Below are 15,773 nucleotides of genomic sequence, written 5' to 3'. Positions count from 1 at the left end.
AAAATCCTCTGACAAAGGTCTAATTACTTAAATGTATAAAGAGCTAAATAAATTGTACAAAAAAATCAAGCCATTCTCCAATTGATAGATGGGCAAGGGACATGAACAGGCAATGTTCAGTCAAAGAAATCAAAACTATTAATAAGCACACGAAAAAGTGCTCTAAGTCTCTTATAATCAGAGAGATGCAAATTGGAACAACTCTGAGGTATCACCTCACACCTATCAGATTGGCTAATATGACAGCAAAGGAAAGTATTGAATGCTAGAGGGGATGTGGCAAAGTCAGGACATTGATTCATTACTGGTGGAGTTGTGAATTGATCCAACCATTCTGGAGGGCAATTTGGAACTACGCCCAAAGGGCGATTAAAGACTGTCTGCCCTTTGATCGAGCCATAGCACTGCTGGGCTTGGACCCCAAAGAGATAATAAGGAAAAACTTGTACAAAAATATTCATAGCTGTGCTCTTTGTGGAGGCCAAAAACTGGAAAATGAGGGGATGCCCTTCAATTGGGGAATGGCTGAACAAATTGTGGTATATGTTGGTGATGGAATACTATTGTGCAAAAAGGAATAATAAAGTGGAGGAATTCCATGGAGACTGGAACAACCTCCAGGAAGTGATGCAGAGCGAAAGGAGCAGAACCAGGAAAACATTGTACACAGAGACTGAAACACTGTGGTACAATAGAACATAATGGACTTCTTCATTAATGTCAATGCAATGTCCCTGAACATTCTGCCGGGATCTAGTAGAAAAACACTATCCACAAGCAAAGGACAAATTGTGGGAGTAAAAACACTGAAGAAAAGCAATTGCTTGACTATAGGGGTTGAAGGGACATGAATGAGGAGACTCTAAATGAACACCCTAATACAAATACCAACAACACAGAAATGGATTTGAATCAAGGACACATGTGATACCCAGTGGAATCGTGAGTCAGCTGTGGGATAGGTGGTGGGAGGGGAGGAGGAAAAGAAAATGATCTTTGTTTCCAAGGAATAATGTTTGAACATGACCAAATAAAATAATGTTTAAATTGGGAAAAAAACAACAAAAAAGAAAACTGGACGTTGGCATTAGAAATCTGGGGCCAAATCCCAGCTCTGCTCTGGGTTAGCTCTTTGACCTTGGGTAAGATATTTTGCCTCTCAGACTTCATCAATAAAATGAGGAGGAGGTTGGGCTATAATATCTCATATGTCCCTTCTAGATATGTTATTCTATATAAAAATGGAGTCATCCCAATTAATACAGATTATATTTCTCTTCCCCAGGCATCCTGCTTCATAGTAGGGAAATGAAACTGTTATCCATTTCACTACATATAAAATGTTACAAACTATTTATAAGGAAAGTTAAACAAACAAAAGTAAAAACACAAAAAAACACTGGATGAAATGCATTGGTTTCTAATAAATATCTACTCCAATGGCTTACCGAATCACTTAAGGATTTAAAAGATAAAAGTGCAGACACTCAAGGTCCAAACAGTGGGTTTGCTTTATATTTGCATCCTTTGAAAATATGGGGATTCATCTGGATCTTGAGTTGGAAAGGCCCCTAGAGATTACCTAATTTTCATTTTACAAGTGAGGAAAATGAAGTCCAACAAGACGAAGCAACTTGACTAAAAAGTCACATTGGTAGTGAAGAATAGAACAGGGATTCAAAAACAAAGTTTCCAATTCCAAACCAGTTCTATTTCTTCTTTGGAATAGTGCCTTTCACTAAAGAAAACATGAATGGACAAAGACTGAAGCCTCATTAAGGAAAGTAAAAACAACTACATCTAGGACTCATTTCCATAATGTTTCATTTCCTAGATAATAGATGATGGGAAATTGGTCAAGTCCCTGGTGCCCTTTATTAATCCATTTCCAAGAGCTGTGAAAATAATTTCCTTTGGACTTTCTTCAAACACTTATATTACTAATATAATCAAAGACAGTGATATTAGTGCTCTTGAATAAAATTCTTCTTCTTCTTAGTAGGACTTTGAAAAGGGAAAACATAAAATATCCTTTACTGAGAGTGTTATTACAAAGTAAAAGTCAGGGAGAGTGAAAAGGACAAATTGGGATGGAAAATTGGTAGAAATGAGATGAAATAATAGAATTAATGTTGGAATAAACTTAGAAATCATCTAATTCAACCCTCTTTATAGATGAGTAAACTGAAAATTTAAAAGGTTGTGTAAATTGATTTAGAGTAGATAGCAAAGACGGAGTTCATATCTTGATGTTCTAACTTTAAATTCAATACTTTTTGTTATAAATCACTTTGAGATGAAGAAACTCAGCTTCATATGAATAGATGATGGGTTTAAAGAGTATGGGATATATAGTTAAAACACACAGTTTTGACTCCTGCTTCTAATACTTACTGGTAGTATGACCATAGACAAGTCACTTAAGTTAGCTGATACCTTCTGTACTAACCTCATGGAGTTGTTATGAGGTTCAGATGAGACAATGTATGTAAAGCATTTTACTAATCAGTAAAATGTAATCAGTAATCAGTTAAAAAAAGCAATTTACTACATTTACTAATTTACTTTAAAGTGCTCTATTATTAGAAATAATATTCTATAACATATATGGTATAATTAAATATATGACTTCATATGTATATGATTATTATACTTAGAATAATTATAATACCTAATTGTACATGATTATTAATGTTATCTCAAATTTCATCATTTTATTGGCTTCATTTAGAAATAATTCTAAGGCAAGTGACTGTCTAGCTATTTTTCTTTTAGATATAATATTGTAAATTAAAATAAGGCATATTTTTGTAAACCTAAGACTCTCCTTGGTAAGGCCAGAAATTCAGGAGCTAATCATTTGCCCAATTTCATTACTGACTGGCATGAGAGATCTGATCTCAACTGTTTCTAACCTGAAATGAACCACTCCTTAGGCAACCCAGAAGCTCACCATGAAAATGTCAAATATTTATTAGTAAAGGCTATTAGTTCTCTGCAGCTCAGAACTTCTGAATTTAAGAAATTCATCTGCCGCAGCTATCCCAGGAACTTGGATTACAGGCATGCACCACCTGGAATGATCACACAGTTAGAAAAAGTGTCTTCTATTTGCCTTTTAATAAAAGTATTAGGACAGAGTGCCAGGCCTGGAGATGGGAGGTCCTGGGTTTGGTCCTGGCTGTGGGGCCCTGGGCAAGTCACTCAGTATAAATTGCCAGGCCATTACTGCTCTTCTGCCTTGAAAGCCATACTTAGAATCAATTCTAAGACAGAAAGTAAAGGTTGAAAAAATTTAAAAATGAAAGTAATATGAATAAATAAACTCATTCCTTACAGACTCACTGAAAACATCATTGCTATAATTCTAGTAGCATACAAAATGAAAAGATGATATATACCTCAGGAATGAATAAATGAAAAAGTATTTCATGTCATGTGTGCAGGTGAAAAATTTGCTACAACTGAGCTACATTCCCAGAATCCTTTTAAGTTATGTCTTCATTTATCGGAAGGAGGTTTGGGAAATAAATTTGGCTGAGACCCATCCTGCAGGGCTCTTTTTTCACAGCTTGTGCTTTTGGTAAAGTGCTGCAGGTGTGAGTCTCTGGCTCTCTTTGCTCTGCTCACTTGACTGAAAGAACTCTTTTCCTTTACCTTCTCTTTTAATTATTATTAAAATCCTACACCTCTGAGGTCCCTCTTCACCCTCAGGTTTTGGGATTCTGGGACTTACAAAGCATACAACCTTCTTGCCATTTTGCTCATTTCCCTAATTATTTAATTAATTACCATTCTTCTCATTCACACATGGCATGCAGAAGGCTGGGAAGAGGGATGGGAATCCTTAGACCAGACCCATTAAGATGAACACTCTCCAATCAGAGCCCATTAAAGGTGAGACCTTTAATTCTGGACAAACAGCTCATTCTGTTCTCACACACATTTTAATGAATGTTTGTTAAGCACCTACTACGTGTCAGGCACTGTGCTGAGCACTCAACAAATATCTCATTCTATCTCACAACAACCCTGTGAAACAGGTACTATTTTTTATTTCCACTTTAAAATTGAGGAAACTGAGGCAGACAGTGACTAAGTTAGTTACCTAAAATTTTATCAAGTATTTCCTATGTGTCAGGCATTGTGCTAAGTGCTAGGTTTTATTGATCTCATTACTAAGTGACATTATCTATCTTTCTCATCCTTCTCCTTTTCCCTTCAATCTTTCCAAGCATCAAGGTCTTTCCCAGTGAGTCCTGTCTTCTCATCAGGTGGCCAAAGTATATAAGTTTCAGCTTAAATATTTGTCATTCTGGGGGCAGCTGGGTAGCTCAGTGGATTGAGAGTCAGGCCTAGAGATGGTGAGGTCCTAGGTTCAAATCTGGCCTCAGACACTTTGCAGCTGTGTGACCCTGGGCAAGTCACTTAACCCCCACTGCCTAGCCCTTACTGCTCTTCAGTCTTGGAACCAATATACAATAGTAAGGGTTTAAAATAAATAAATACAATATTTGTCATTCCAATGAATCTTTTGAATTGTTTTCTTTAAGTATCAATTGATTTGATCTCCTTACTGTTCAAAGGACTTTCAAAATTCTCCTCCAGCTCCTCACTAAGAAAGCATCGATTGGGAGGTGCTCAGGTTTCCTTATATTTCAGTTCTCAGGGTCATACATTATTCCTGGAAAAACAATAGCTTTGACTTCACAGACCTTTGACAGCGAGGTGACGTCTCTGCTTTTTAGTATACTGCCCAGATTTGCCATGGCTTTCCTTCCAAGGAGCAAGCATCTTTTAGTTTGATGGCTGCGCTTGTTATCTGCAGTGATCTTCAACCCCAAAAATATAAAGTCTGACATTGCTTCTATTTCTTCTCCCCCATTTGCCAGGAAGTGATGGAACCAATCACCACGGTTTTATGTTAAGCTTCAAGCCAGCTTTTACACTTTCTCTTTCACCCTCATTAAAAGGCTAATTAATTCTTCTTCACTTTCTGCCATCAGAATGGTATTGTCTGCATATCTGAGATAGTTGCTATTTCTTCTAGCAACCTTAATTCCAGCTTTTGGTTCATTAAGCCCACTATTTCACATGATGCCCAATAAAGTCACTTTATACAGCCTTGTAATAGCCCCTTTTTATCTTAAACCAACTGATTGTTCCATGGTCAGTTCCAGCTGTTACTTTTTGACCCTTATATGGGTTCCTGGGGAGACAAGTAAGATGATCTGGCACTCCTTTCTCTTTGAGGTCTTCCTAAATCTTGTTCTGATCCAGAGTAATGTGTTTTAAAATATTGTTCTTAGGTTTTTGTGGGTAAATCTTATGTCTGTATGGTTGTAGATAATAATTATATTTCAGTCTATAATAATAGTGAATTCAGTAAAGTTGATTAGTAAATATCTCCCAGATATTTTGAGATCTGGGTTTATGCTATTATGAATAATGTTATTTGACAGAAAGTGTGAAAAATTTCATGATCTGCACAAAACTCTATTTGGCCATACCAAAGTAAGAAACATGGGAGAAGAGGTAGAATTGTCAAGAAATACCCATGAGGCCAGGAATCATAGCCCAGTATGACAGAAATGACTTTGAGAGGGCTATTGAAGACATGTAAAGGCATGAAAGATTATATTTATATTTGTCATGCAAGTAGAAAATGATGAAATATTATTGAATTAAAAGCAACAAAAAAGAAGTCTTAGAAAACGAATCTGGAAATGAAAGCATGTTAGAAATTCTAGTTTCCTTTAATCAACAATTAACAACAAAAGTCAACAGATTAATACAGAGTCAAAGTAGCAAAAAGAATAACATAGTTTAAGTTGGACTTTGAAGATGTTATTATTTTCATCACTATTATCATATTTATAACATGGCTAAAACTTTATGCAGCTACCCCTTTCATACTGCAAAGCTTAGGAGCATGGTGTTCTCATGCTTATCTGGAAAATCTGCATAAAATTTTTTGGTCCTCCTTTCATACCAGAGAAAATGAGATTTTTTTCTTTTTTCTTTTATGAAGTATTTACAGTAAAATAAATTGTGTATATTCACGGCATTAAAATTAAAATGTTAATGTTATATCATACTATATGTATTATTTTATGCATTTCTGAGTTTCTAAACTTTTTCTGTGTTATCTGCTGGCTTTAACATGTCATCTGTGGCTTCTTCAAAACTCTCCCAAAATTCCCATTTAATTTCTTATGCTGACCTGTTATATATTAAAATTGTGATGGGGAAAGTCACAATATAGAAGGGATATGTTATATACAGGATTTTAGAAATCATCTTTTTCAACTTCCTCAATTTATAGGTCAGGAAACTAAGACTCAATGACGTTAACTGAGTTATCATAGACAGATAGATAACTGCATAGCTCAACTAAGCCAAAATCTGTAGCTCTTTTTTTCTTTCTTCTTTTATAAACTCCTTTGGGGGGAAAATAGACATTTTCATATCACCTACATTTCTTAGTATATCATTCCACTATATTCTAGAGAGTCATCCCCAATTAAAAAGAATAAACACAACAAAAGCTATCTTTAAAAAATTTTATTGGCTCATTTTGTCTCTGTCACAATATATGTTTTTTGGAGGGAAGAATATCTTCCCTCTCCAGATTGAATCATCTTCACAACAAAGAAAAAAGTGAAAACATCTCATAGATACCACATCTAAATATACACTCCTCTCTCTGGGTAGTCCAATACCTCTCTTTGTGAGAAAGTAGATATATTTCATTATCTGTTCTTCTGAGTTTTTATTGGGTTTTTGTTGTTATTCTGAGTTTAATTTCACTCATTTACTTTTAGTGTGATAGTCAATACATGTATTGTTTTTGGGGAGGAAGTTCTGGTGATTTTGTTCTCCATCAGTTCTTACAAGTTTCCCATTTTTTCACTGAATTCCTCATGTTTGTCATTGCTTACAGCATAATAATATCCATTACTTTCATGTGTTATAAGAATTTTTAGCCATTCCCTAGTTGATGGGAACCCACTTTATTTCTAGTTATTTGCTAATATCAAATGCACATCAATGAATTGGACCTGAGTTTCTGTACTTGACTTCCTATGATGAAGTATTCAATATTAGGAATATAGGATAAAAGGGTATTAATAATTAAGAGGCTTTTCTTGAATAAATTCAAAATAGCACACAGAATGATTGGCTCAATTCATAGCTCTATAATCAATATATTATTATACCCCTTTCTCATAGCTCTCTCCAACACTGACCATTCTGGAGGGTTTTTTTTGGTGAGGATGTATATTATGTATTGATCTTTGACAATTTTCATGGGTATAAGGTGAAAATTCCAAATTATTTAATTTTAATATAATTTCAATTTTCCTTAATTTTTTTTTGCCATATACTCTATTGAGGGACTCTTGGTGATGTTATATATTTGTATCAATTTCTTATATATCTTGAATAGGCCTTAGGGTTAGAAACTGAATTTGGAATAGAGAACTCTTAGATGAGAGATCACTCCCAAAGCATTTCAGATCCTTATATTCTTAGTTTCCTGGTGGCAGTGAAAAGGCAAGTGTCTTGCAGGTTCACATTGCTATCATGTCAGAGCCAGAACTTGGACTAGAATCTTTCTGATTCTAAGACCTTTCTTTTTCCTATTTTTGGACATCACTTTTTTCCTTTTTAAAATCAGGGAGTTGGAGTAGATGATCACTAATAATATCCTTTGTAGTTCAAAATCTATGATTCTGGAAGAATTCTTGGCAGACATCTAGTCTTATGCCTCCTCTCATTTTACAGAGGAGAATTCCAGAACTCCAGGGTATTCGATTAGAAGGGGATTTAAAATCTGAGTAAGAACATCATGGATTATAGTGGTCCTTAATTTCCTTTGAAATCAGTGTTCCCAACTCCCTTATTAAGATTTTTATACATAATAGAGCATTCCTTTAGAGAGGAAGAGTGATGAGTTTTGTGCCAAGTGCTAATATATGAGCTCAGATTCAGAGTTTCTGAGATATAAAATTTCAGACTAAGAAAGGCTGCTAGAATTCATCTAGTCATGGCATAGTGGAAAAAAATAACAAAAATTAACCTGGTAGCCTGGTGGGGTAAGTAGAGTGTTGGACTTGGAATCAAGAAAATCAGAGTCTGAGTTTCACCTGAGTAATTTACTAGCAGTTTGGGTAAATCAAGCAAACCTCCTTCAGCTTCAATTCTTCATTGTAAAATGAGGATAATGGCACCTACCTCCTAGAATTGTTGTGAGAATTAATTGAAATAAAATATGTAAAGCACATTATGAAGTTTTCAGTACCACATAAATGTGTTATGATGATGATGGTATTGATGATGTCCTGTTTCTGATAAATAATATTTGTAATCTCGACCAAGTGAGTGTCCCAAACAACTGTCTAAGACTCTGAAATACAGAGGAACTGGCCTGAATTGACAGTGGGAATTATGTTCATCCAGGCATTCCCCAAATTAATGAGATCACAGGTCCAGTCTCTATTCCTATCAATATTAGTAACAAAATCCAAATGGAAAAGGTACAAAAATAGAAATTCCATTAAAAACTTTAAATGCATAAATATTTGTGAGTTAATCTACCAAGACATATGCAACACTTATATGAATACAAAAATATTCAATATTCAGAATATATATACAAAAATATGAAACATTCCTTATACAGAAATAAAGGAATTTTTAAATAATTGGAAAAATATCCTCTGTTCATAGTTGGACTAGCTTCAACAGGTATTTATTATTAAGTGTCTTCTATGAACCCCAGAACTGTGTATAAATAACTTTACAGGGAAGTAATATAATATTGAAAGAGAATGATTTCTGGAGTCAAAAAACCTCAGTTTAAATCTCACCTCTGACAATTACTATCTTTGCAACCCTGGACAAATTCTTCCATTGGGTGGGTGAACTAGATGGCTTTTGAGGTTCTTTCCTTCTCTGGAGCTATAATTCTTTAATGTACAAGATAATTTTGTTGATATATTAGAAATAGGGTTAATTTATAGATTTAGCGCTATAGATTTCCATCAAGGACAGTGAAACATGTGGACCCTAACATCACAGTCTGAAGAGCAAAGAGAAGAAAGGAGCAGCACTAAATGGAATAGAGTTGGAGAAAGCAAGCCAAATTAGATAAAATATACAGAAAAGAGATTCATGCTGGAGGCAAAAAACATAAGGGCATTAAAGGATCAATATAAAAGGTATCTGGAGGAAGAGGATAAAACATTTAGCTAGCAACTGTAGTTTACTCAGGTTAAAGTTTGACTTCTCCACAGGATATCAGTCTCCCCATTCCCATAGTCATGCACTCCCAGGAAAAGTCAGTAAATATAGTATGTGGTGATCCCCAAAGAGAGGGATTTTGAAAAGAGAGATATCCAGTATACAATATAAATTAAGCAGGGAAAAAGCCATTTGTTTTTACATAGAAAACAATGCTAATTCTCGAAGAGTCATGTTACTTTAAATTAAGGATTTGGTAATTTAACCAGTAACTACCAATGTATTTGGCTAGCAGTCTTCACCAGAATATAATGAAGTTGTTCGTTTTGTTTAATTCACCCCTTGCCCTGGATGTTGTGGAGTCAAAAAGCCAAGCGTGATCTTTCTGGTGGCTCCCCTCACACTGATACTGACATTGATACTTCAGTGACGTCAGTCTGATACTACTTTCTGCTCTTGCTGGAACATCTACAATTACTCCAGCCCTTGCTCCCGATCTTTTGATAGTCTGGAGTTCTCTTTCTAAAGGAGAGGAAACAAGAGACCATGATATAAGACTGCCTTGATGAGTCTAGGCTTCATATGGGAAGTAGCAATGGAATGACCATTACATCATGGTAGAGAAGAACCTGAAAAGATGTAGCCAAGAGGAAGCTAGCCAGAAACTGGTTTTTTGTTGTTTTTTTTAAATTCTTACCTCTTCTTTCTCATCAGCCAATCAGAGATTCTTAGCAATGAGACATACATATCTGGAAGCCAGATCTCAGAGTTTCCATATCTTTGCCTAGGAGCAGGCAGAGAATTTCTAATCATATTTCAATGTGGAAGAGAGAGGTAAGGAGAGGAGAGAGGAAGGGCTCCGTTTACATATGAAACTGAGATAATCATACCCACTTTACCTATTTCATAGGTTTGGCTTATCTTATAGTTGATAGACCTGCCAAAAAGGCTTAAATAGGTCAGATGACTTCCTCAAAGTCCTACAAGTTAGTATAAGAACTAGGTGGCTCAGTGGATTGAGAGCCAGGCCCAGAGATAGGAGGTCCTGAGTTCAAATATGACCTCAGATATTTCCTAGCTGAGTGACCCTGGACCTAAGGGTCAGTGTATATTTTTATTTGTTTTATGGGCTTCTGTGGAGTTCATCATTTAGAGGTTGTCCTCTTGGTACTGAACCTCTCTAGACTCAGCTTGGCTGGTCCTCAGACAGTGGACACTGTCAATCATGGGACTTTTACTTGAAGCCTTATCATGTGACAGAAACTTCTTATGTTTCTCTGGCATAGTGTTTGAAAACTCAGGGTCACCTTCAAGCCACTGTGAGGCATCAGAATAAGACTTAAGTGGAGTTGAAAAAGCACTTATTTCAAATTTCTTGTTTTCACATGCAAAGTTTCAGAGAGATTTAATTTTTAAAAATCATGCGGTCAAGATAATGTATTCTTGGAATGGAATTCTGACCCTTTGCGTTTTTATTAAATTACCCCAAATTCTCAAATCTTTCAGCATTTTCTATGGTCAGGACACATTACAGAACAGCCCAATATATATGACTTCTACAGGAACATGGAATGAAGGGGATGTACACCCTTCTTAAGTGCATAGTTCCTGAGAAGACAGATTTAGAGGAAAATCAGACTCACAGTATTAACAGCTTTTAAAGCCTTGTCATTAGGATTAACAAAACTGAGTTCTAATGGGGTTCATAACTCAAGTGCCTTGTTCATAGGCACAAGACAGTTAAGTAGTAAATTAGTGTTTGGTTAGTGATTAAAAGTAATTTTTAATAAGCCACTATGTTTGTTATTTTAGGTTTAATCTTATATGTTATATTATTATGAAAGATATTATCATATAGTAGATGGATGACCTTAAAGTAAGGAAGATGAATTCAGTTTTCAATTCCAATACAGGACAATTCACTTCATCAGACAATTAAGATTTTAAGTTGCAGAACAGTTAACCTGCATTTTAAGTGAGACTTCTTTGTGCCAATGAAATCATTAATCCAGACATGTGTGTGCATGTGTGTGTGTATTTCCTATATGTACAATCAGAAAAATGTGTATTCCCAGAATTGGTCAATATTTAGTTATCTCTTCCTTCCCATTTTAATTCACTTCCTCCTTCCCCTTTTAGCTTCCATCCCACACCCTCAGCCACACAACACATCTTTCTGTCTAATGTCCTTGCATTGATTGTCCATAGTTATGGAGCATGTTTAATCAAGCAAAAGCCTTTGCAAAAGAGTAATGTCTTTTGATTCTTCTTATAATTCCAGGTTAGCCTGAGGAGGAGGATAAAGACATTGGCCACCAAGATGGTAATCACTAGTGGTAATGAAGAAGACAGAGGCAGCCAAGAAAAGGAAAACAAAGAAGAAAGTATCCTAGCAATGCTAGGAATTATTGGGACTATCCTAAATCTCATTGTCATTATCTTTGTGTATATTTATACAACTTTGTGAGGGGAAGAGCAGGGAGAGGTCTTTTTGCTGAGATACCACAGCCTTCTACAGGGCAAGAAATTGGCTGTGATATGAAGCCTAAGCAATGTAGCTGTCCATATCCTGCAAGATTAGAAGCTTCTTTGAACTACCTTAAAAGGTTATCAACAGAATATACCAATCTGCAAATAGCAGACACAAAAGCACAATGGATTCATTGAAATCTGTCTGACCTGCAGCATGATCAACTTCTGTGTGAGGATGGACCAAAGCAGAAGTCTCATGGAATTAATGATGTCAGGCAGAACAGTTCATTAGCAAGTAAAAAAGAAAATAGCATATCCAATGTGGGACTATGTAATCACAGCTTCTGTCCTCTCAAAAATCAATAATGTCTTTATCACTGGTCAAACTTTTTGAGCTTCATTACCCCATAACTGAGAGGCTCACATAGTGGGGATGAACTTGGAACAATCATCATTTATCAACAATCCCATTAATACCATGTAACATCTCAAGCTTTGATACGGAGAGAAGGGGGGAATAATTTATTTTTTTTCATTGGCCTGACATATGTATCAGTTCATGCTGGTGTTTACAAATCTCTATTTTTAATAAATGTGTTATGTTTTTTAGCATGGACCAAAAATCTGGAGAGGCCCTCCTGGATACCCAAATGATTTGGTTTGCTGAAATGATCCCTTTATGATAAGTGTCCCTTCCTCTAGAAGTAATGATTCTATTTATTGCCTCTTTAATCACTTTTACTTTTTGTGTTCCAAACCACTTTTAAACAGTATCATCCTCAACCTTGGTTAGTGCATGACTTCAGGTGAAGCAGTCTATGGTGAGACTTTTTGTGGAACTGTTAGAAATATGAAAATATCATGGGCATGCAGACCTGAGATGCATGCTATCTTGACTGAAGATTATGCATGAACAAGGCCTGTGTGATTGGTCAGAGACAAACACTAAAGATTGGTGGGAGAAATATGACTGTGTTTGAAGATCTAATCTTTCACTGAGCTTTATTAAAAAAAAAAAAGGAAGAGTACCCACATAGAACATCTGATTCTTAATAGTTATTTACAATTCCATCACTGCAAAAATCAGTTTATCATATCACAACTTAAATTACAGCTCCATTGAGATAAATCAGTCAAATTACCATGAAAGTACAGGAGGAAATGGAAAGATGAAATGAACAAAATTTTAAATGGAGGTAGTCAGCCAGACCCTGCCAATAATCTCTGGGAGAGGTCTCTAGGCACCATGGGGCATATATAACTCACTCAGGGGACCATTTACATTAATGATTCCTCCATTGCATTAAATGGTACCCTCTAATGCCCTGACATACACTTGTGAAATGTCTGATTTCACAGCCCAAAAGCTTGTGTTCTGAGAGAACTTGGATGTTTTGACATTAATTGAGGACTCTCCAAATATGTAGATGCCTGCTTTAGAATGGCACCTCATTCTCACCCAAGACTGGTCTTGCACATAGGTGTTATTGGCAATCACTTACATAGTGAAATTTTAAGGAGCCAAGAAGTCCTCCTGCCCCAAAACAACTCACCTCCCACATGGGACATTACCTACTATTCTACCCGGAGAGACGGTTTTTCCTTTGACTTCTTTTCTTAGGCTAGATTTTTTAATGCAAATTCTCTTGGAATTTTGACACATAGGAAGGAGTGAACTAAATAACCTCTCACTCCAAGATTCTATTATTCAGTCTTCAATGAATTCAGACTAAGGTTTTGGTAACTTTTCTCCTAATAAGTGCCTGGGTGATTTTAAAAACAAGAAAAACCAAAAAATAAACAAACAACAACAACAAAAAATATCCAACCTCTAGTATCTAGTAGAGGAAAAGGTCCAGAAAAGGGGATGTGACAGGCTTAAAAGATGAACTTCACTACTTCACAATTTTACCAAGGGCTGACTCTTCTTTCTCACCCCAGACCTCCAACCAAAACCCAGGGAACAATATCCATGTTGAAAGAATAGCATGAAAATCAGCAATGGTATCCATAAAGACTGATTAGGAATAAGACTGAATAAGAAGAGGAGGGACCTGTAATACGATTATGGAAAGTCTATGTAAAAATACTGAATAGCAAACTACAGTAAAAATTAAATAAAGGTGCAATGGGAAAAAAACAACAACTCTGCATATCACAATTTTTTTTCAACACAACATTCATGTTTAGTTAGGCTCCCTCTTGTTGAATATTTTGAAGCCAGATCAGCAATATTAGGGCTGTTGTAAGAGAAAATCGCATCTCAAACAGTGTTTGGACCAGATGACCTCTTTGCTATTGATATGATAATTATTTTCAATTTTGGTACACATTTTCAAATGAGTGGCAATTTTTCTTTTTCTCTTAAAAAGTTAACTGAAAACTGAGTTTGAACCTTCCCCTTCTCCTGGGTTTGGGAGGGGTAGAGAACAGGGGAAGAACATTTTTTCTATTTACATGAATCAGAAAGATAGGGTTGAGAGAAGGTCTCAAAGACCTTCAACTTGGGAGTTTTGTCTGTTTTTAAACAAGAAAATACTACTTCTATCTGAAGAGCCTATGATAAGGAGAACTGTCCAGTTACAAAAGAATGCTCAGAATTCAGCTTTCTATAATGCCAATATAGTCATTATAGTCAAATAAAATTTGTCAAAATAAGATTATAAAGCATTTTCTTCATGGCTACTCTTTGAAGGTATAATAGATGAAGAATTTGAGGCTTAGAGTGAAGTATCTTCCCCATTGTTTCATCACTGTTGGAAATAGGACTAGAGCCCTTGGTCTCTTTACACTATGACATTTGTCTTCCCTCTTTCCATACATACTCTTTTATGTCATGTCCTTAGCTATAGTAATCAAGTGAATGTGCCACTCTTATGACCTTTATGGTATGAAGATACTCATTTACAACTCACATTTCAATCACATTTTTTAAGATTTAAATAGCACTTTCCTTACAACAATCCTGTGGGATTGTAATGAAAGTATCCTTATCAACTTATTTTACAAATAAAGTTGAGACCCAGAAAAGGTAAGCAACTTGTCTTGGGTCTTATAGATCACAAATGTTCAGGGTCCTTTCCCCTAAAGGCAATGCTTTCCCCCACCATATTATGCAGCCTAGTTTAGGGAGGGTCCTGGATCTTCCATTCACCTGGGACAGAAAAGGAGAAAGACAGTGTGCCTTCTCATCTGAAATATGCTTCAGGGAGTTGGCAGCTTGCTGCTTATTATCAAATTCCTTCAACCTGAAGCAAAGGTAGATTTAAAGATAAGCTAGCAGTTAAAAACTGTTATGGCTTGGGCTGACTAAATGTGCTGAAATTTCACTAAAGGTCCAGAATGTCTCATGAGTGTCATTAACCTCATATAACCAGGGAGCAAATATAGGTACGTCCTTGCAACAACTCTGTTCTGGAGGATTAACTATGCCGTGCTCAAAGACCAACTTACAAAAATCTGCATCAAAAATCATGAAAATCGTCATTTCTATGAATGGAGTGCTCCAACCGGTCCCTGAGCCTTCCGCTAGCAGAGTAAAGAGACTGCCTTGATTCACCTGGGCTTCTTGAGGTCTACGGAAAGCAGTGTTGGTCATTTGAAAGAGCATAAGATGCTGTGAGGAGACCCTGGCAAGGAGTTTCACCTGTAATTTTAGTGTGGCTAGAATCACCTCTTATCACCAAGACCAGAAGCGTGCCTAATTCTTTCAACCAGTCCCAACATATTTTATTATCTGATTTCAGCTAATAGCTTAACATTTCACTCATTTCTAAATAAACTCGGTTGTTTCCTCTAAGTTTATGCCTTAAATTTGTTGAATGACTGGTTCAATAGGGGCGCCTAGGAATTGTTCCTACTTAACTTACACTTTTAACTGACATTTTCCCCTGTAACTCAAAGAGATATGAATACATTGATAAACTCAAGTAGGGTTTGCAGAACTTAGAGCATCTTGTTAGTTGCATTATTTGGAGTTGGACTAAGAGGCATAATATTTTTCTACTTTTATCGTCATCTTCATTATCATCAGCATCATCACATTATAAGAATTA

General features: G+C 35.9%; 1 protein-coding gene across 1 annotated transcript in view; it reads left to right on the top strand.

Moving 5' to 3' along the window:
- TUNAR (TCL1 upstream neural differentiation-associated RNA) overlaps nt 1–15,517 on the top strand; it is a 67,653-nt gene extending 52,136 nt beyond the window's left edge. The window contains exon 2 of the mRNA XM_056811311.1: nt 11,528–15,517. Within this exon, the coding sequence (XP_056667289.1) occupies nt 11,528–11,713 (186 nt within the window). The 3' untranslated portion in view covers nt 11,714–15,517. The remainder of the gene's footprint in view (nt 1–11,527) is intronic.
- Nucleotides 15,518–15,773: the final 256 nt, after the last annotated feature.

The sequence above is a fragment of the Monodelphis domestica genome, chromosome 1, assembly GCF_027887165.1.
Source record: "Monodelphis domestica isolate mMonDom1 chromosome 1, mMonDom1.pri, whole genome shotgun sequence".
Taxonomy (NCBI): Eukaryota; Metazoa; Chordata; class Mammalia; order Didelphimorphia; family Didelphidae; genus Monodelphis; species Monodelphis domestica.
Note: the sequence above shows the minus strand (reverse complement) of the source record. Positions and strands in the feature narration are given on the sequence as shown.